This window comes from Perca flavescens, chromosome 1, assembly GCF_004354835.1.
Source record: "Perca flavescens isolate YP-PL-M2 chromosome 1, PFLA_1.0, whole genome shotgun sequence".
Classification (NCBI taxonomy): domain Eukaryota; kingdom Metazoa; phylum Chordata; class Actinopteri; order Perciformes; family Percidae; genus Perca; species Perca flavescens.
This window is the reverse complement of record NC_041331.1, coordinates 3,377,166-3,397,483: the sequence shown is the minus strand read 5'-3', so window position 1 is coordinate 3,397,483 and position 20,318 is coordinate 3,377,166. Positions and strand designations below refer to the sequence as shown.

The 20,318-nt window shown below is 41.8% G+C and overlaps 1 protein-coding gene across 1 annotated transcript in view; it reads right to left on the bottom strand.

Moving 5' to 3' along the window:
• mmp15b (matrix metallopeptidase 15b) overlaps positions 1 to 20,318 on the bottom strand; it is a 40,541-nt gene that overhangs the window by 8,101 nt on the left and 12,122 nt on the right. Inside the window, exons 4-8 of the mRNA XM_028573924.1 lie at positions 19,860 to 20,167; positions 12,839 to 13,000; positions 10,928 to 11,124; positions 5,049 to 5,187; positions 460 to 610 (exon numbers count right to left, since the gene is read on the bottom strand). Coding sequence (XP_028429725.1) covers positions 460 to 610; positions 5,049 to 5,187; positions 10,928 to 11,124; positions 12,839 to 13,000; positions 19,860 to 20,167 — 957 coding nt within the window. The remainder of the gene's footprint in view (positions 1 to 459; positions 611 to 5,048; positions 5,188 to 10,927; positions 11,125 to 12,838; positions 13,001 to 19,859; positions 20,168 to 20,318) is intronic.

Genomic DNA, 20,318 nt, shown 5'->3' with positions numbered 1-20,318 from the left:
ATTATGTAAAAAAGAAAAGTATAGATGACTCATTCTTGACAAAAGGCAAAAGAGCTGTGTGCGTGCGCACAATTGAATAATGTCGGTGTTAGTACTTTTAAGGCCCAATTACAGCTCTACTCACATTTATAATGATAACATGCTGATGTTCTGCAAGTATAATGTCCATCCATCTTATTTTAGCATGTTAGCATGCTAACATAGTACAGCTGACATAATGTATAGCTGAGGTTGATGGGAATATCAGGTCATGAACCAAAGCATTGGACCAAACAATTTGAGAGCATACACAATGCATTTTAAATTTATTTGGTGGAATAATAGTAATTGAGATCGAGCTGGGGCTGTCTAACCTTTCAGAGCTAATCAAACTACTGGTATACTAATACATAATATACTAGCATACTGGGTAAACAACAGGGGTTTCATGTGCTGCTGACAGGTTGCAGGCTACGTTACCTGTCTCCTTGAAAGAAGTAAGTGAAGCCGGATGGCTCCCACCAGATGGCTGTGTCTATTCGGTCGTAGGGAATATCTTGACCATAATCAACCAGCTCCAATGGATAGCCCTGTTCCAGGTTAGCCTCCCTGAAAAGCCAGAATCTGTTACCTGAGAAGAGGAGAGGAGAAGAGTAAATGGACTGTATTTATATAGCACTTTTCTAGTCTTAACGACTACTCAAAGTGCTTTGACATAGTACAGGAACTATTCACTAGTCACACACTGTGGCTGCCATACAAGGTGCCACCTGCTCATCAGATAAACATTCACACACTGCTGGTGCAGCATTGGGAGTAAGTCTGGGTCCAGTGTTTTGCCCAAAGAAACTTTGACATGTGACTGCAGGGCCCGGGATCAAACCACCAACCTTCCGATTGGTAGGAACCGGCTCTATCACCTGAGCCACAGCCGCTGCATGTGTTTAAATCAGTTAATTCCCTATCCACCCCCCACTAATAACCCTAATGGAATCTTGAAAATGTTAGCACACACAGTCATACTGTATAGGTCACGTACACTTGGTTACACACACATCCACATACAGGAGCAGATGTACCCATACACATCCTGCTCGTGTGCACACATTTAATTTTCTGGCACAGAATATATTAATAATTGAAACTAAATGAGGAATAAAAAGAGAACAATGAGAACAATCAGAGAAACCAAATCAGCATTTACACACTTGTAAATTATAGCAATCAAAAACCACAGCAGAAACAAGTACATCATTGATTTAAGAGTGTTGGTTGAGCTTCTAATTATCCATTAGGAGCGGCTTGTCTCACGTCAGGCTGAAGCAGATTTTACTGTGTCAGACAGGGGGACTCCGTTCCTCCAGGCACCATTATATCTCTCCTTTTGGCTTCAATCCGCCTACCTCAAATGAAAGCTCTACACTCAGCATCTGGAGAGAACAAGAGGTTGACGCAATGCTTCCCAGGCTCCCTGCGGTGCTCAGCCCTGATGTAAAATCCCATGACTTATTCCATGACTTTCCATAACTGCGCCAGGGTGCATCAGTGACCTAAGGAATTGAGTCCTTCCTGCTGTGTGACGGTTGCTTTTCTAAAGGGATAAACAGTTTGGTTTCTCTTACAGTTGGGCTTGTGTGGGATAAAAACAGCTGTGAAACCCCCAGGGTAAACCAACAGCTGTGTAAAAGAAGCAAATTAATCATTTTTTGCCTGGTTTACACTTCTACAATTCAGCCAGCTGACCAGCGAGGAATCGGTTATTTTGTCAATGCAGAATATGTACAGTGTGTGCAGATATGTGGCGTCTAAACTCTGGCCTTTTCAGGGCTCGACGGTAACTTATTTACCCCAAGGAGCACGCGTAGAGAATGTCAGGGGCGCAATAAAAATGTATAAAACAATGTATTTTTCTTGAATAAAAGTGATACGAGGAGACATTTACAAGCAAAGTGATTTCATTTATTTGAACCGTAGACTCTGCTGGTTTTGGGTTTGTTAGCTGTGATACTTTGCTCCCAAAGCATCTCCAAGAACAAGAGCACTTTACTTTTATTCCATTCCATCCATCACATTTGCATTTGGACAAGTCTTGGCCCAGTCAAGGCCGCAAGTCCATGAGAATGGGTACAGAAATTAAAATGCGGATTGAGAAAGGGCTGCTGTCTTCACGCTGACAGAAAGTCAAGTTGATCTGATTGGTCCATTTAAAGCTCTGTGTGTTCTCTCCCCCCTTCTCATGTGCTCTCAAGTCTGCCACTCCTTCCTCCCTTCTATCTCCCCTTCTCTTCATTTCTCTAGTTCTCTCTTTGCTAATGGCTTGCAGCCAAGTGTCACAGTGAGAGGCTGGCCGATGACATCATCCTCCTCATCATCAACAGCTGCCCCAAAGCCTGTAGCTCCCAGAGTCGAGCCGCACTAAAGACTCAGCTTTCTTTTTTCATTCAACAAACTTTATCCACCGTTGTAAAAGCCAAGCGGCTCTCGGTGACTCAAAGTATAAATAATGAGCTGTGTTTAAAGAGATTTATACTATATGTACTTTCTCAAGGAGGTGGAGGGTGTATATCTTTAACATAATCTGAAGAAGATGAAAAAAAAAAATATATATATATATATATATATATATATGCATGAAAGCATTAAGTCAGAATGGTTTGAAATTACCCTGTAGCATTATAAATGTATTGTGGTTGTAAAGAACAAACCAGATGGTTGATGGTTTTCTATGCAGGAGAGTATATTAATGTTAAAGGGTATACTTATGCTCCATATGCTCGTGATATGAAACCTGCACAACTAAAAAATAATAATAATTAAATATCTTATCTATAAAGATGAAGAGAGGAGAATATTTTTCCTTAAAGAGCTGACATGCTGCTACATACTGTATGTAAGACAGACTGACGAATACTATATAGTATAAATATAATAATAATAATAGAGTTTTTTATGATAAAAGCTGGATCTTGTGTTCTACCGCTGCTGTTTGCATGGCAGAGGAAACTGACACTGGTGTTGTTCATTGTTGCTTCTTAAGCTTAGCAGCGCTGTGACACAACGTTTGTATTTAGTTACTTTTCTGCATGCAGTATGGCAGCTACTATCCTAATTTCAAAATTGGACATATTCTCAAAGGCTGTTGTTGCTTCTGGAAGTCTGTCATGCTCTAAAAGATACAGATAATAATACCAGAAGAAGATTATTTAGAACAGGCCAAGGCCTGTTTGTACAGCAACAATAACCAGAAACATAGAAACATATTCATATTCCCTAAAGCAGATGGACTGGAGGGGGGCATAAGGCGCGTATGGATGAATTGGTGAATGTGAGTCAGTTGGTTGACCACTTTTATGAAAATAAATGTAGTTTAGATGCAAGAATTTGGTTTATTATTTGTTTTACATCATTAAAGAAATATGATAATTAAAGGTTTCCTGCCGTATTAAACTTGATTAAATACTTAATCCGTGACCTAAATGATAAAAGGTAAACTGTCTTTAGAGTGATGATTTCATTTTCTCCCCCATTAGGCTGTATGGTAAAAGGTAGTAATTCAAATGATGGACTTATGTCCAAGTAACCATGTTTCATTTTGGTGTCACAATTGGTCCATCTAGCCAATGTGGAACCAATATAAACAATAAATATACCCCATATAATATGTGCCCCAAACATAAAACCTTGTGTTGTCTCCCATTCAACGTCGTCCTCCCTAAGGCATGGAAACCTGTGTCGGGCTCGGTTCGGGCTCGGACACAAATTTGTTAATGCCTGTTGGGCTCGGGCCGGGTTTGGTCTCGGCTGTCGGACGCGGGCCGGGCTCGGACAGAAAAATTCGGCCCGATCCGGACTCTAGACCTCCTGGGTCAACACTTTTTCGGATGTTTTTTTCAATGTTTCTGCCGCTTTTTTTGACGTTTAGCGCTTCTTTTCACTACCATGTATAAACACCACAAACACCAAGTTATTACTAGTTTTACACTTATTTTTGGAATTTATGGTCAATAAACCTCATTTATAGGAAATGATACCTAATACTTGAATTATTTAGACTAATATTAAAGAAAAGATAATCACAGAAGGGTATATGTCAGGGGTGGTGGACCTGTGGCTCTTGAGCCACATGCGGCTCTTTGCCTGCTCCTTTGAGGCTCTTACTGTGTGGCTGGGGGCTGTGTTATTGGTAGATTATTTTTTTACTTTTGAAACATTTCAGATAAGTTTAAAAAAAAAAAAAAGCATTTGAATGATGCATTTGCCAATTATTTTAAAATAAAAAATAATGCAGCAGAGTTTTTTTTATGGACAGATTCTGCAACCTGAGGAAAAAAAAGTGGCCACAGATCACCTTCCTCATCATTAACCCTTTTACTGCTGATTGTTTGAAAGCCCCTCTAGTGACAAATGAGTGAAAGAGTGGCCACAACCGAGTACAACCAGACCTAAAAAGGATTGTGGATAACAAAGACTGTCAGGTTTCCCACTGAGTCAATCTAAGTAAGAAAAAAAAAACTATGAAAACTGCTATGTATTATGACTTTCATTAGATCTGGAAGTCACTGTTGTAATATGGACGTGCATGTGTTGTGTGGCTTTTTGTTATGGTGCGTGTTTTTTTGTGGCTCTTTATGCTGAACTGGTTGGCCACCCCTGGTATATGTCAACGTTCAGTTGAGATAGTGTTTCGAAACATTTAAAAAAAAGAATTCAATGAGAGTAGAGATCCGATCATTTGTTGGACTTGCGAAGTGCGTTGCATGGAATCATCTGTGTTATTTTTGGATAATTAAAAATTAGGTAATTAACAAGAAACTCATATTTCTGATATATACATTTTGAAAATGGGTAAAATTTGACCTGAAGACAACACAAGGGTTAAACAACTTCAGGCAATGCAGCGCTTGTTTTCGGCTACAAAACCAACAATTTCTAACTTGGAGAACGTACACACAGCGAGGTGCAGACCAGTGTGAGCAGTGCAAGTGAATCAAAAAACGCACCACCCAACTCTCCTCCAGTATGCCATCCTTCATTCATCTAACATGTGCTCGTGAGTGTTTGCTGCTTACCTTTAAAGAAGACGAACCTGCCGTCGTGTCTCTCATAGGCGGCGTCTATGTCTCCAGGCAGACCCCTCCAGAAGTGACCGATGGGCATGGGGTAGTTATCCAGAACCCTGTTCCTACGCACCCGCCAGAACCAACGGCCCTGAGGGGACAACATTAACAAGTGTGTTTCAGTGTGGAAAACTCAGTAGTTTCTCTTTATTTTAGAAGGAGGCAGTGCAAATTGATAAAAGGCATGATTATACGTGGGTTAAACATTCCAGAATTAGCCAAAAGGCAATTTTTCATCAGTAGTCCCCTGGCCTTGATGCAGGGTTTTTCCTGCATAGAGGAATTTTTGGCACCCCCCAAAACGGTTTTAGTCAGCCATAAAGGAAAATCACCAGCACCAAACTAAAAAAAGAATTGAGAATTAAAATAGCAATTCAAATCCTCTCTTACTGTGTTTAAGATCAGTTTACCATACAACCGTTGAACAAGCAGAACATACACATTTTTGTTTATCAAATTGTCAGAAATCACAGGTATATGCATAGATCTCTGTCAAATAAGGTAACACAGAATTGCCTTTACTGTACGTGGACCCCCCCCAGGCCCATTCTGAGTTCTGAGTCAGGAAAAACCCTGCGATGTTGAAAGAAAGAGACAACATAAGCAGAACAGAACAAGACAGCACAGAAGCAAAAAGATTAGCAACAAAGCAGAAGAGGTTACAAGGTGAAACAACAGAGCACAGAGTACAAAGATTAGACAAGACACAGGAGCTGCTCTCTTTTTGATCCGTCAAATGGTTTGAACTAGATGACCCACTGTGGTCCGGCAGCACTGTAGTAATGCTTGATGGTCATCATGCCAAGCAAAGTGCGGTCTGCCGGATAACTAGACCAGAACGTACAATAAACTAACAATAACGGAAGACTGGCCGGCTAATAATAGTCGGTCTCTGCTCCGGTGGCTTCATCACACTCCCTCATTGCACTCTCTCTCTTGATCGCAGCCTGATACAAGATAAATTCACTGTTAGTGTTTTCATTACCAAGTCAGTGGCACAAATCAAGGGAAATCACTAGTAGCACGTTTGAACCCAAGCACCGCATATCATACCTACTTTACATGCTGTGCACACAAAGCAGCAGACAGATTTACAGCAGAAGCGCTCCGACTCATTCATAAGTGGTGAGTCAGTAGCCCTGCTTGTCCTGGATAATGTAACGGTAAAATGCTCAGTGCTGCTTCTTTCTGGCAAGCACACGTAGGTTTGTCCTTCATGCAGGACACGCTGGCAGACAAGACGGCGCGGCACGGTATGGAATGGAACAGAATGGAGATGGGTTGGCGAGAGCTAAGAGAAACAGAACAGGGCCGAACTGAACACACTGCGTGCTCTTCGATTTGTGTGGTCTGACAGCTCTTTCCCTTGACCAGATTAAGACTGAGTTGACCATATTAGTCCTCGGCAGAACAGACCAGATCTCATTGTGGGAGTTCAATATTGAAAGCAGCTCCATGTGCTCTGCTGGCTGTCTTTATGTTCAGCCCTCTGCTGGGAAGAAATACTGTACTAAAAGTGAATAAAAGAAAATGACAGCCCCTTTCTTTTTTTTTTTGATGGACAGGACTTTGTGGAGAAGAGAGAGTGGTACTGATGTGCTACAGTTTACTCCCACCCACACAGTACATTAAGTAAGTAATTTTGCCTATGCAGAGTCATAGCAGAGAAGAACATTGTCTACTATAAATAACTACAGTTTCTGAACTGTGGAGGCATCACTTTCAAATTTACATGACCACAATTTGAATATGAACACCACAGTTGGAAATGAATCCCAAGTCAAGCGCTACGTGACAATAAGGGCGTTTTCACGCCGTTCTGTCAGGTCCGAATCAGTTGATGAGTTTGTAAACTTGGAGCGTTTTCCCGTTGGTTCGGATTCGTTTCACACGGAGAAAAATACAAGCGAACCAAAATGCGTCATTACAAACCACGCTGTTCACCAAACGTTCACTCTGCTTATTGGTCAGATGTGTCGGGGGCGGGAGCAAGAATGTAAATACAGGAAGAAGGTCCTGTATTCTGGACTAGTGCTCATTTCGTGCATCTCTGACAGCAATCTTTCGGTGAGATAAACATTGCATGCTGCCAGTGTTTCCGCTAGAAAAAAAATTGGTGCCAGCCATGTGACCTGCAAGGGTTCATTTTACCAGTCAAATGGGAAAAGTTCCGGTCAAATATATTCCGCGTTTATTATTGTACTTATTACACAAAAATGTTTGATAGGCAGGCTATATAAAAAAATAATATCATCAAGGGATGTAGATTCATACTATTTTTATTGAAATGTAGGCTACTTGCTACAGGCGGAGAGGGCAAAATAATTAAACCAATGCACATAATTGTGCTGACCTGAATTCAAATAGGTCTATTTTCCATTTTCTAGGCAGAGGAAATAAAACAATACAAACTACAGTACAAACAAACTGTGCAATGGCGGAATCTACACATATCAAATCTCCAGCGGCAGCCACCTTTGTTGTAAACGAATTCCACCCAAGCGCTTTTTAGTGACGTGGTTGATTACGTTACTGTCGATCATCTGTCCATCATCGTATAAAGCCCGACCTGACAATTTGATTGGTCCAAACAGCTCTGGTTCGAGCATAGTTACTCCACAACAGATCAATTCCAGACCAAACTTCCCGACCTCAAATGTTGTGGGCAGGGCTAAGTTCGGCTGGCATCCAGGCTAAATAAGCACCACAGGCTGTTTAGAAGGTCAAGCCTCTGTAACCGGCAGAGAGCTGTCATCATACATGGCACGCAGATTGTGCGTCTGTGGCATTAACGTTAATGAGAGGGGCTGTAGCTGGTGCAGACTCGTCCTCGCTGGCAATATCTTGGCTTAATTCACGGCTGCTGCTACAAAAAAAAAAAACTACAAAATCACTGTAGCCTATTTTAACACAATTCAAATTGTGCAGAGGGAATTATTTCTACCGTTCTCTCTGTGTCCAGAGACTATAAGAATTTTCGGTCAATGACTGGAAATTACCGGTCAATGTAAAACTAAACCTGCTGGTGGCACTAGTTGGGGAAAAGTAACATTCACCACCAACATTATTTGGATTCATCCTCTGGGGACCATTCACGTCTTTTCATATTGTAAGGGCAATCCATCTGAAATCTGTTGAGATATTTTAGTCTGGATCAAAGTTCAGAACCGACTGACTGACAGACCTACATTGCATCTTTAGAGCCACATCGCTTGGTGGCTAAAATTGAAAGCAAACCACAAAGCAAACAAAAGCAGTGAATAAACTAAACATAAACTAAACTAACAAACAAAACTACAATCCATTTGAATTAGCTACGAATGATGGATTTGACTGTTGGCACTTGGTAGGTAGTTGTTCCATTATATTCACAATATTGAACTGATCACTAAAACTCTATGAATTGCCTTTGGTCTGCATTCCCTCTGATCAGGTCATAGTTTAAGAAGCACTGGTGGGCAAGGAAAAAGTTAATTTTGGACACTGATTAATGCCATCCAGACTAGCTTCATGACTGTGGATGAAACCCAAGAGCATCAACATTACTGACTGAGATGAAACCCAAGAGCACAGATATAACTGTTTGACCATGTGCAGCACTTGTCCCGGCAGCCGTACGCCAAGTCTAAAACTACTGGTCAGTGTCAAAAACACTTAAAAGTCTGAGATATGAGATATTCATAGACTGATCTCTGGGTGTCCGAGTGACAGGGCTCTGTTATATTCTACTCTTCGACACTAATAATGCAAATAGAAACACCTGCATCAGTTATTTTATCAGCTCAAAGTACTTTTATATTTCACCCTTGGTCAAAGGGTTTACTGGGATCCGGTTTAAGATGTGGCCAATAGTTTAATACAGTTAGGTAACGTCAGCTGTTTGAAATTCCTAGTGCTCCGGTTCCCTGTTTAATGTCAACATTTCAGATATCATGACAACATTTCTGGAAGTGAAGCTGAGGCTCCGGTACTGTAAAGCCTGGCCGCTCTCTGTCCAGCTCAGTCTAATATCTGCAAACCTCTTCAGTGTTCAATGTTGCCAACACTGGACACCTCCTCTGACCTCTCCAATGACACACATCATTTCTTATCTCTGTAGAGCTGCACTATGTATAGAGCATCACTGTACAAATCCTGGAGGGGAGAGAAAATATCATATGGAGCCCTATTTGGTGCTGAAATTTCAGTTAATTTAACTTTGAGAATGACCACATAAATATCTTGCAAAATCGACACTGACCAGGAACTAGGGCTGCACAATACAGTATATATATATTTCTTTTATCGTCATCGCCATTTCAACTTACGCAATAAATCATAACGAAAGGCTGCGACAAATCGCGAAAGACACAGAGATTTTTTTGAGTTAGTTTACAGAAAATATCAGTAGCAAACTGCACTTTTAAATGTAACTGACATTCTTTTTTTAGTGGTGCAATTTATGTTGTATTTGATGTTCAATTTGTCGTAATTTTGTTTCAGTTTTTTTTTATTCAACAGGCAAATTGTTGTATTTTAGCAGAATACTGTAAGCAGCTGAAAGGCCGAACTGAGTACACTTTAATATGTTCTTTATCACAAGTCATTTTCTTATTGCGATACTTCAACAATAAGGTTGGGTACCGAGACCCAGTGCTAATACGGCACCGGTGCCTTGACGACCGTTATCTACCGGACTGAATAGCAACGAAGATTTCAGTGCCTCATTTCGGTGCCACTTAAATGCCTGCGCTTAACTCTGATGCTCCGAAACGGACGTTAGAGGGAACTGAAACATCGCCGCACGGGACGCTAGTTAACTCTACGCTTGGCAGCAGGTAACGTTAGCCTACCGTTAGCTAGCAGCTGGATTAAACACGGTTAAAATGCTGACAGCTAAACGGTGTAAAAGTGTGTCTGTATTTTACTGCAGAGGATTCTAACACCAGACTGTAGCTGCTGTTGTCTGAAAACACAACACAGATGTTGCATTCACTTGAAACTAGTAGTTTTTGTCGTTTAACAGGAATTTAACTGGTGAAATAAGTTATTGTTATAACATTTTTAATAAATCATTTAATTTTGAACCTGTGGCCTTAGCAATAAACAAGCCGTTCTTTAACTTCTTTAATAATAATTTTTAAAAGTATCGGTTCAGGCACCGTTTAGGCACCGGCACCGTTATAAAAGTATCGTTTTAGCACCAGTATCGGAAAAACTCGAAACAATACCCAACCCTATTCAACAACCTTATTGCATATTTTCCTCATATCAAGCAGCCCTACCAGAAACCATCACTTCCACTTAGCAGATGTATAATAATACATGACCACAGGGCTGAGTTGCATAATATATATATATATATATACAACCCAGCTGACAGCAACTGCAGCCAACAGCGAAATGACCCGTTTCTAAACCATATCTCTTAAAGGTAAAATTCCAGCTAATAGCTCACTGCTCCTTCAGCCCTTATGAATGTTTCGTGTGGGTCCAGAGGCTCTTTAAGACAAACACATGACCACACCCCGCCCTTTTAACAGTGTTCCAGCTAATAAAAAAACACTGGCCTTGTCGGTTTACAACCCACAAGGACCTGATTGAAAACAGACCCCGTCTTGGCTGCGCACACGCCATTTGTTTCCAACTGATTCTACAGAAAGGAATAACTAATTATTGACACAGTTACCTTGTCAGGGCAGATCCACTGCTGGAATGTGACTGAATTTCCAAGCAAGGACATTTCATAAACCACTGTGAAGATAAACATATCTCCTGTAATGTTTTATGGTCAGAATGCAGATCAGGCTAGTTAAAAGAGGCTCCTATTTCCTGATCCTCAATCCATTTACCTTGAAAACAAACATCTCTCCTCGGAGCATAGCCACCGTGTCAAAGTTCCCTTCACAGATATTGGGTCCATAGTGATCTGGTCTTTCAGTGGTCTTGGGGCGGTCAGGGTGCCGAGGTGGGATTTGAGGCGGCCTGGGCTCTGGGCGACGGGGTGTCACGGTGGGCAGGGCCTGGGTGGGGCCACTGTCTGGTTGACCTGCAGGGACAGACCAACATATTTAAACATATTTTATCACATTATACATAATGACCAGATATGGGACTGGCTGAGTGAAGAGAGAATACAACAATAAAGCGTCAAGCTTTAAACTGCCTAATTCAAATTAATGGAAAGAAAATTATATTAGAACTCAATTAAAAATGGGAATAAACTTAATGTGTTGCTAGTATCAAAGTTAAGAGTCAAAACTACTTAAAACCTTAAAGTAATAGGGTAGGAAATACATTTGTTGCTTTCTTGCCAGGAGTTAGCTGAGAAGATTGATACCACTCTCACACATCCAGTACGTCTGTTAATACAGACAGCTACAGCGAGGAGACGGTCAGCTGAACCTAGCATGAAGAGTGGAAACATGGGGAAAAAACAACATACGTGGCTCTATTCAAAGGTTAAAAAAAATCTGCTTACAAGCACCTCTAAAAATCACTATTGAACATGTTTTATCTCTATGAGTCTCCTCTAGTTGCGTGGCAACCTCAGGGTGGTACACACATACAATTTCTAGTTACTGTTCCGGGACAAGAACTAGTCCGGCACATATCCGCCCATAACCATAACGTGTTGTTTTTAAAGGTCCCATGGCATGAAAATTTCACTTTATGAGGTTTTTTAACATTAATATGAGTTCCCCCAGCCTGCCTATGGTCCCCCAGTGGCTAGAAATGGCGATAGGTCTAAACCGAGCCCTGGGTATTCTGCTCTGCCGTTGAGAAAATGAAAGCTCAGATGGGCCGATCTGGAATGTTCTCCTTATGAGGTCATAAGGGGAAAGGTTACCTCCCCTTTCTCTGCTTTGCCCGCCCAGAGAATTTGGCCCACCCATGAGAGAGACATCATGGCTTTCAAACGAGCAAAGTGGCAGTTGGTCAAGGCCACAACCCCACCCTCCACCTTGCCCCCCCCTCTCTCCTCCTCAATAGCTACAGACACAGAAATGGCACATCCTAAGCAAAGCTCATTGTGGGACTGGCTCTAGTGGCTGTAATTCTGCACCAACAATTTCGGGAAAGAGACTTCAGATACAGTATTAGGGGACCATTAAGGCCTATATAAAAGAGACTTCAGATACAATATTAGGGGACCACTAAGGTCTATATAAAAGAGACTTCAGATACAGTATTAGCGGACCATTAAGGCCTATATAAAAACATCCAAAGAGCACCATGTCATGGGCCCTTTAAACTCTAATTTAATTATCGTACGCATTAAACAAATGAGAAATAAAGGTGTTAATTAATGAGCTTTAGAGGTGATGCTGGGTGGGTATTGTTACCTTTGGGCAGAGCCATGCTAGCTGTTTACCCCTGCTTCCAGTCTTTATGCTAAGCTAACTATCTCTCAGCTGTAGCTTCATATTACACTCAAATGAGTGTTATCAATTTTCTCATCTACCTCTCAGCAAAAAAGAGTTTCCCAAGATATCGCTCTATTTCTTTTATGTTTCTGAAACCTTAATTGGAAATGGATTTTCAAATAAATGAAGGCAACCTATTGGGATGGGGTTTTAGAAATAAAAATGAAAGGAAAATTGCCTTTGAAGGACCTTTTTTGTTGTTGGAAAAAATGCATACAGTATAGGTTTCAATATAGTAGAAAGTGCAAACCATCAGTTCATGTCCTCATGACTTAACACACTGCAAGGACTATACACACTTGACACCAGGAGGGGCATCCAACAAAAACATCCTACCATAGATCTGCTGTATGCCCCGCAGGTCGTCGTCAGGCAACTGGAAGTTCTCCGTCTCCATCCATTGGTAAAAGGGAGCCATGATGGCCAGGGGGTTGTTGGAGTGCTCCAAACCAAGGGCGTGGCCCAGCTCGTGGACTGCCACCAGGAAGAGGTCATTACCTGTGTGGAAAGGATCAAGCAAAGACACAAGTTAGGGGAGAAAAATAAATAAAACATTTCACTTTTTCAGACTTAATCTCTAGAAAGGGATAGTTTGAGTGGTAGGGTTAGTAACATTTTTTAAAGTTCTCATATTATGCTCATTTTCAGGTTCATAATTTTTTATTTAGAGGTTTTCATCAGAATAGGTTTACATGGTTTAATTTTCAAAAAACACGATATTTTTGTTGTACTGCACATTGCTGCAGCTCCTCTTTTCACCCTGTGTGTTGAGCTCTCTGTTTTAGCTACAGAGTGAGGTATCTCACTTCTGATCCATCTTTGTTGGGAGTCGCACATGCTCAGTAGCTAGGTAAGGACTACTAGCCAGTCAGAAGCAGAGTATGAGGGCGTGCCCGGACAGTACCTAGGTAAGGACTACTAACCAGTCAGAAGCAGAGTATGAGGGCGTGCTACGCTAGCAGCTAGGCGAGCATTATTTAACGTGTTACAAAGTGACTCACGTTCATCACGGTAGTAAAGGCTGGACTACAATAGAGCTGTTTGGAGCAGTTTGTGAACAGTGTTTTCTGGTGGAGATGGTAAGTCCCTTTGGGGTAGACTTTGGGCTTTTTCACTTTGTAAACCTACAACGTGCACAAAAAAGATATATAACACAATAAAGGAAAGGGAAAAAGCCAAAAAGCATAATATGAGCACTTCAAAACCATATGTATTGGGATTTTTTGGCAACGATTTTTATAATCGATTATTTTCACTAGAATCTACAGTGGGGGAAATAAGTATTTGACCCCTTGCTGATTTTGCAGGTTTGCCCACTTACAAAGAATGCAAAAATCTACAATTTTAATCATATGTACATTCTAACAGTGAAAGACAGAATCTCAAAGAAAATTCCAGAAAATCACATCATATGAATTTATTAAAATTGATAACCATCTGATGAGGAAAAACAAGTATTTGACCCCCTGGACAAACAGCATGTTAATTTTTGTAGAAAAGCCATTATTGGCCAGCACAGATGTCAAACGGTTTTTATAGTTGGTGACAAGGTTTGTGCACATTTTGGCAGGGATGTTGGCCCACCTCCTCCCTGCAGAAAGCCTCCAAATCATTCAGGTTCCAGGTTGTCGCCAGGCAACTCGAATTTTAAGCTCCCTCCAAAGAATTTCAATCGGTTCAGGTCTGGAGACTGGCTAGGCCACTCCAGAACCTTGATGTATCTTCAGCCACTCTTTTGTTGCTTTGGCGGTGTGCTTAGGGTTGTTGTGGTTGCTGACACCCATCCTCGACTGAGGGAAGGAGATGTTGGTCCAGAATTCCACGAAATCCTCCCCTCAATACGATGGAGTTGTCCCGTCCCCTTGGCTGAAAAGCACCCCCAAAGCATGATGTTGCCACCACCATGCTTGACGGTGGGGATGGTGTTCTTTGGGTTGTACTCGGTGTTCTTTGCCCTCCAAACACGATTCTATTTTGGTCTCATCTGACCACATCAACTTCTTCCAGGCCTCTTCTGAGTCATCCAGGTGGTGAATGGCGAACTTCATGCGGGCCTGTACATGTTTCTTCTTGAGCAGGGGGACCTTGCGTGCGCTGCAGGATTTCAATCCAATGACGGCGTAGTGTGTTACCAACCGTTTCTTTTTTGTAACTGTGGTCCCAGCTGCCTTCAGTTGATTCATCAGTTCCCCCCTTGTGGTTTTGGTATGATTGCTCACCGTTCGCATGATCAGGGACACCCCACAAGGCAAGATCTTGTGTGGAGGCCCAGACCGAGGGAGGTTGGCGGTGGTGTGGTGCTTCTTCCATTTCCTGATAACTGCACCGACAGTTGATCTTTTCTCTCCAAGTTGCTTTCCGATTCTCTTGTAGCCCATCCCAGCCTTGTGCAGATCAACAATCTTGTCCCTGATGTCCGTAGAAAGCTCTTTTGGTCTTGCCCATGGTGGTGATGTTGGATGCTGGTTGTTTGGGTGTTGACAGGTGTCTTTTATACAGGTAACGAGGTGAGGCAGGTGTATTTGATGTAGATAATTGGTTAGGTTTGGGGCTGTGTCTTAAAGAAAGACTAACTGGCTTGTAGGAGCCAGAATACTTGCTTTTTGTCCAGGGGGTCAAATACTTGTTTTTCCTCATCAGATGGTTATCAATTTTAATAAATTCATATGATGTGATTTTCTGGAATTTTCTTTGGGATTCTGTCTTTCACTGTTAGAATGTACATATGATTAAAATTGTAGATTTTTGCATTCTTTGTAAGTGGGCAAACCTGCAAAATCAGCAAGGGGTCAAATACTTATTTCCCCCACTGTATATATATATATTTTTTTTTTTTTTTACCAATGATTCACCTAAGTATTTTCTGTTTATACGGTACCGCCGACGGCAATTACATATCTGTTTCCAGCAAAACAGAAGCAGAAAATGCAGAAAATCCATGTTATGTTCTTCTTTACAAATAAAATAAATGTCAGACTGACTGACTGACATGTGATGTGCATTCTTTTAAGTAAACAATTAGTTTTCAGAAATGTCTCATGATATAATGTCTCTAGAAGTGTATTTACCTTTTGTTTTTGTTTAAGAAGAAAAAAAAGAAAATCGCAATACTCAAATATATCGAATGGCAATCCTTCTAGAATCCCAATAAATCGGCACCCATGAAATAATCGAATCAGGACAAAAGCATATAGTGAGCCCTATTGAGTGGTGTTATGAAAAACACACATGGGACTGCATAAGCTGCAGGTCACCAAGAGCAGAAAGTCCTACTAAATCCATGCAGTCAATGTATAAGAATGGCGTTTCATTGTTCTCTCCCAGTTATGATGTCAGTAAACATCTCTGTAGATCTGACAGATAAAATCACACACAGGCATGCTAATGATTGCTGATGTGAATCAACACACATTTCTAACCAATCAAAGGATGCTGGGGTCCACTGCCACCGCAGCCATTACACACTGACAAGTCAGTGACAAACCACTGAACCAACTTCCTGGAAAAAAAAAAAAACCTGGTTCAGAATTTACCAACAAATCGCTGTAAATTCATCTCTGAAGTGAAGCCAGCACAGATTTGGGTACTTCCCCTTCAGTCAATACCTCTTTGTTGCCCGGCCATGCTCTCTGTGAACTTTGAACCTGCTAGCTATTTTGTCTGGTCAGATGGCCCATTCTGATTGGTCAGATTTGTGCTAGTGACATCATGCTGTTGGGGGATTAGGACATGGTGATGTCACTGCTATGCATGGAAGGGAAGGGGAGATGCTCCGGATGCCTGTCCTTGTGCATCTCCTCAGTTACTCTTTGTATAACACACACACACGCACACACACACCCACACACACACACACACACACACACACACACACACACACACACACACACACACACACACACACACACACACACACACACACACACACACACACACATAGTTCATCTCCTCCACCATCTATAATTTCAGAGTCACATGAATGTCCTCATGGCGTACTAAGCTGCGGCTAACACTCAAGGAGAGAACAGCAGAGGGCACAACAGAGTGCTAGAGATAGCAGAGGATGAAAACAAAGAGAGAAAGAGAGAGAGAGAGAGAGAGAGAGGGCACTGAGAGCAGATAAAGAGGCCTTTGTGAGGTAACTGTGACAACCATTCAGTTCGACAGAAAAGCAAGAGTAAACTTCAAAAGCCTTGGCAAAGTTAGAAGTTCAGCCATTGCAACTATTGCTATTTCTGACTACCCTGTACACACACACACGCACGCACGCACACATGCACACACACATACACGCACACACACAAACACACACGTTTTGTCATTCAAGCACTATTTTAACTCTGGAGCTTTGTTCACTTGTTTACCACATCTCACAGCTTATTCATCAGCAGCTAAGGGGACTCCCTGTGAAGGACACGCACGCTGAAAAAGCACCTTAACAACCAAAGTGCACTCTCCAAGTTTGCGCTGCCTTTTCCCAGTGACTTACTCACATCACTCTCATCACACCACAAAGAACCACAAAAGCGTCTGACCTTTTACTGGTACTGGTCCGCGGCGTTTCATCTGAGCAAGGTCTGTTTGAGTGTGCGTGTCAGCAAGTCATTTGGACAAAGCGTAAACGCTGTTTTTTTCAGAGCATCTGTGCCAGAGAGGCTGATTAATCCCATCGTGCATCACTAGGTACACACCAATAGAATTGTTCTTCACTGACAAATCCAACTAAGGTCAAGGAAAGGGAAAGAAAACAAAATGCAATGAATGATGATGGTGGATGTGTGCTTTTACTGTCCACTGCTGTCATATCATTTGTTTACGTTTAACTGATCCCTAAGCTAAAGTCTGTTTCTGTTTGACCACACCCTAAAAGGAGGTCAGAGGTCAGAGCTGATTCTGTTTCATTCTTAAGGACACTTCAGCAGGGCAGATGTTAACTAAGGCTTGAACATGGTAGCCTGGGAAAACCCTGACGAACTTCCGGCAAATTTGAGATTTGCGCTGCAAGCTTCACCGCTTCTACCCCCAGTGAGGCGGGTGGGTCTGTGACCAGCGCCTTTGTTTGGCTGCAGGACCAGATGTCTGCTTGCCTGTGCTGGACTACCTTTTTCTAAATCGAGGCACCAATCACAACCGTTGAGGCGGGCTTTACACGTGATAGCGCAGCGACAGCAAGCAGACGTAGATGTCGCTGTCGCTGCTACGTCACCCGGATTGTTGGTCTGATTGGTTGAAGGTCTATCCAATTGCGCCCAGAGGCATTTGAGCGGCGTCCGTTGGTGACGCCCCCTTTGGAAATAGGCTGTGAATGAAGCTTGCCCAGACCCACTCTCAGTTACAACTGAGGGTGGGTCTGGTGTCGACCAGGCTTTGAACATGGCTCTTCAAGTCTCACTTCTTACTTTATAAAATTCTTCTGTTTCATGTGAGGTTAGGGTCCTACTTTTGTTTCCAAAAGATATGAACAGTGGTAGTTCTAAAGGGAAAGTCCCTATATCATCCTTGTTCTGCATCAGTACTGCAAAGACAACATTTCAACATTTAATTTGAAATGCTATTAGAGCTGCAACTAACGATTGTTTTCATTGTTGATCAATAAATTGGTTTATTTGTCCGATTTGTCAATTAGTCATTTAGTCTGGAAAAATAGTCAAATAAATGCCTGTTATAATTTGTTGGATATTTGATATTGATATTTTTAGATAGTTTGTTTCGTTCAACAACCAGTGTAAAACCTTAAGATATTTAAAATCTTTATATTTGACAAGCTAGAACCATAGAACCTTTGGCATTTTGATTGCTAATCAGAATCAGAATACTTTATTGCCTGCAACTGCCTGAAACATTGAACTGAATTAAGTCATACTGTTGTTGAAAAGATAATCTTGACTGTATTGTACACTATCACCCCATCAGTCAATTGATGGATCAATAGAAGAGTTCTGCCAGCTTAGAAAAAGAAACAATTCAAATTCCACAAAGGGTAGGGGATACATTTCAGCAACAGTGTGATTGGAAGGCAGTAACAAATGCTGGAGTTAAATAAAGACAACATCTGCGAAACGTTCGACTAATTAGATGTGTGTCTAACTAAAGTCAGAAAAGATTGTAATTTGGTCCTCCTTTGCTTATGAGCTGTGTGAGTAGCGTGGTGAAACAAAGGGAGCAGTCTAAAGATCTCCCCCAAGTGGAACCCACTCCCACTTACTGTGGCATTCCACTGTCTCTGTGATCTGTCCTGCTACACATCCTACACACAGTTGATCGCACAGATACGGACATACACACACACACACACACACACACACACACACACACACACACACACACACACACACACACACACACACACAAAGTTTAGCTGTCTGTGTCTGCTGTGTGTATGTAGATAACAGGGCAAGGAAGCCCATTGTTGCAAAGAAAATCCCTCCCTAGTCAGCAGGGTTAATGGGTGCACAGCATGAAGAGGAACTCTAAAGACTTCTTGAAGATTCTTAAAAATGAAGATATTTTCTTAATCCTCACTTTTGCATATGATTAGTTTAGTGCTAGACATTGATGTTAAGAGTTGTAATTGGGTTTAGGGTTCATCTTAAGGAAAGTGTAAAGGTTAAGCATGTAGCACTGATAGGTTTTGGCAATCATTTCAGCAAACGAAAGTTCTCAAAATCACAAAATATCTGTCATGTGCATGGGCCTAGTACAGCTTAATCTGAGCGTGCGCAAATCACATCTGCACTCGACTCACATCGGGTAGTGACAATGACAGATGGACCAGAGCTCATGGATTAGTGTATGCCATTACAAGTTCTTAGCAACATATGAGAACTATAAGGAGGTGCAGTTGGGGCCTGCCAAGTGAGAGATGATGTAGCTAGCTAAGCCATGCCAACTCTAGTTAGGCGTGGAGGAAAGCGATGGGGACAGCTGTTTGCAATCTATTATACCGATCCATTACAACCTACACAACATGAAATGACTATAGTGCTGCAAACTGCTCATCGGCTGAAATGATCAGGGACCTAATAACTCCTCAATCCTCACTTCTACCTAAAAGTGAAGTAATAACTCCCTCTGCTCTCAAGATAAAGCCTTGTAACACAGCAAGCTGTAAAACTCAGACATTTTACACACCAACTCAACTTGTGCGGCCACATCAGACCACCTGAAACCACCTAAAAACCTTTTGGTGTTTCTTGTAGACTAGTGTGTTTGGACCATCATTTATTTCCAGTTGATATTTATTCTTTCTATAATTTTCCCTTTGTAGCATTTTGGTTTTCACTAAGGAAAATGTCCATTTTCCCTAAAATGCTCAATACACTAGACATTCCGAATTATACCGACAGTAACCGCTTACCTTGTACGTTGTGGTTTCCTATGGTCCATGGTTCATCGGAGTCAAAGTGTGTGTCCCCACCCATTCCAGGTCCAGGGAAGTAGGCATGGGCTAGGAAGCCTCCCTCCCCATCAAAAGGAGAGCTGTCTCCATGGAAACCCGAAGCGAAGAAGATCATAATGTCGGGCTCCTTGCGGCGTCCATATTTGATCTCCTGGTAGGGAATTTCGTCAAAAGTCAATGGGGTCACACTCTGCCAGACTTTGAAGGCCCGACGGATGGCTTCAAATGAGTTATACTCTCCAATCTTGGGAGTGTAGTTTTGGATACTGTGGGAACAAAGAGGGGAAGAGGGAAAATAAATCTTACAAAAGCCAGTCCCACATGTTCCATAACATACCCCTTTGTGGATTCACAAGCAACCAAAGGAATGACTGAATCCTAACTTGAATATGTATTGTTTTACAGAAGCCACCTACA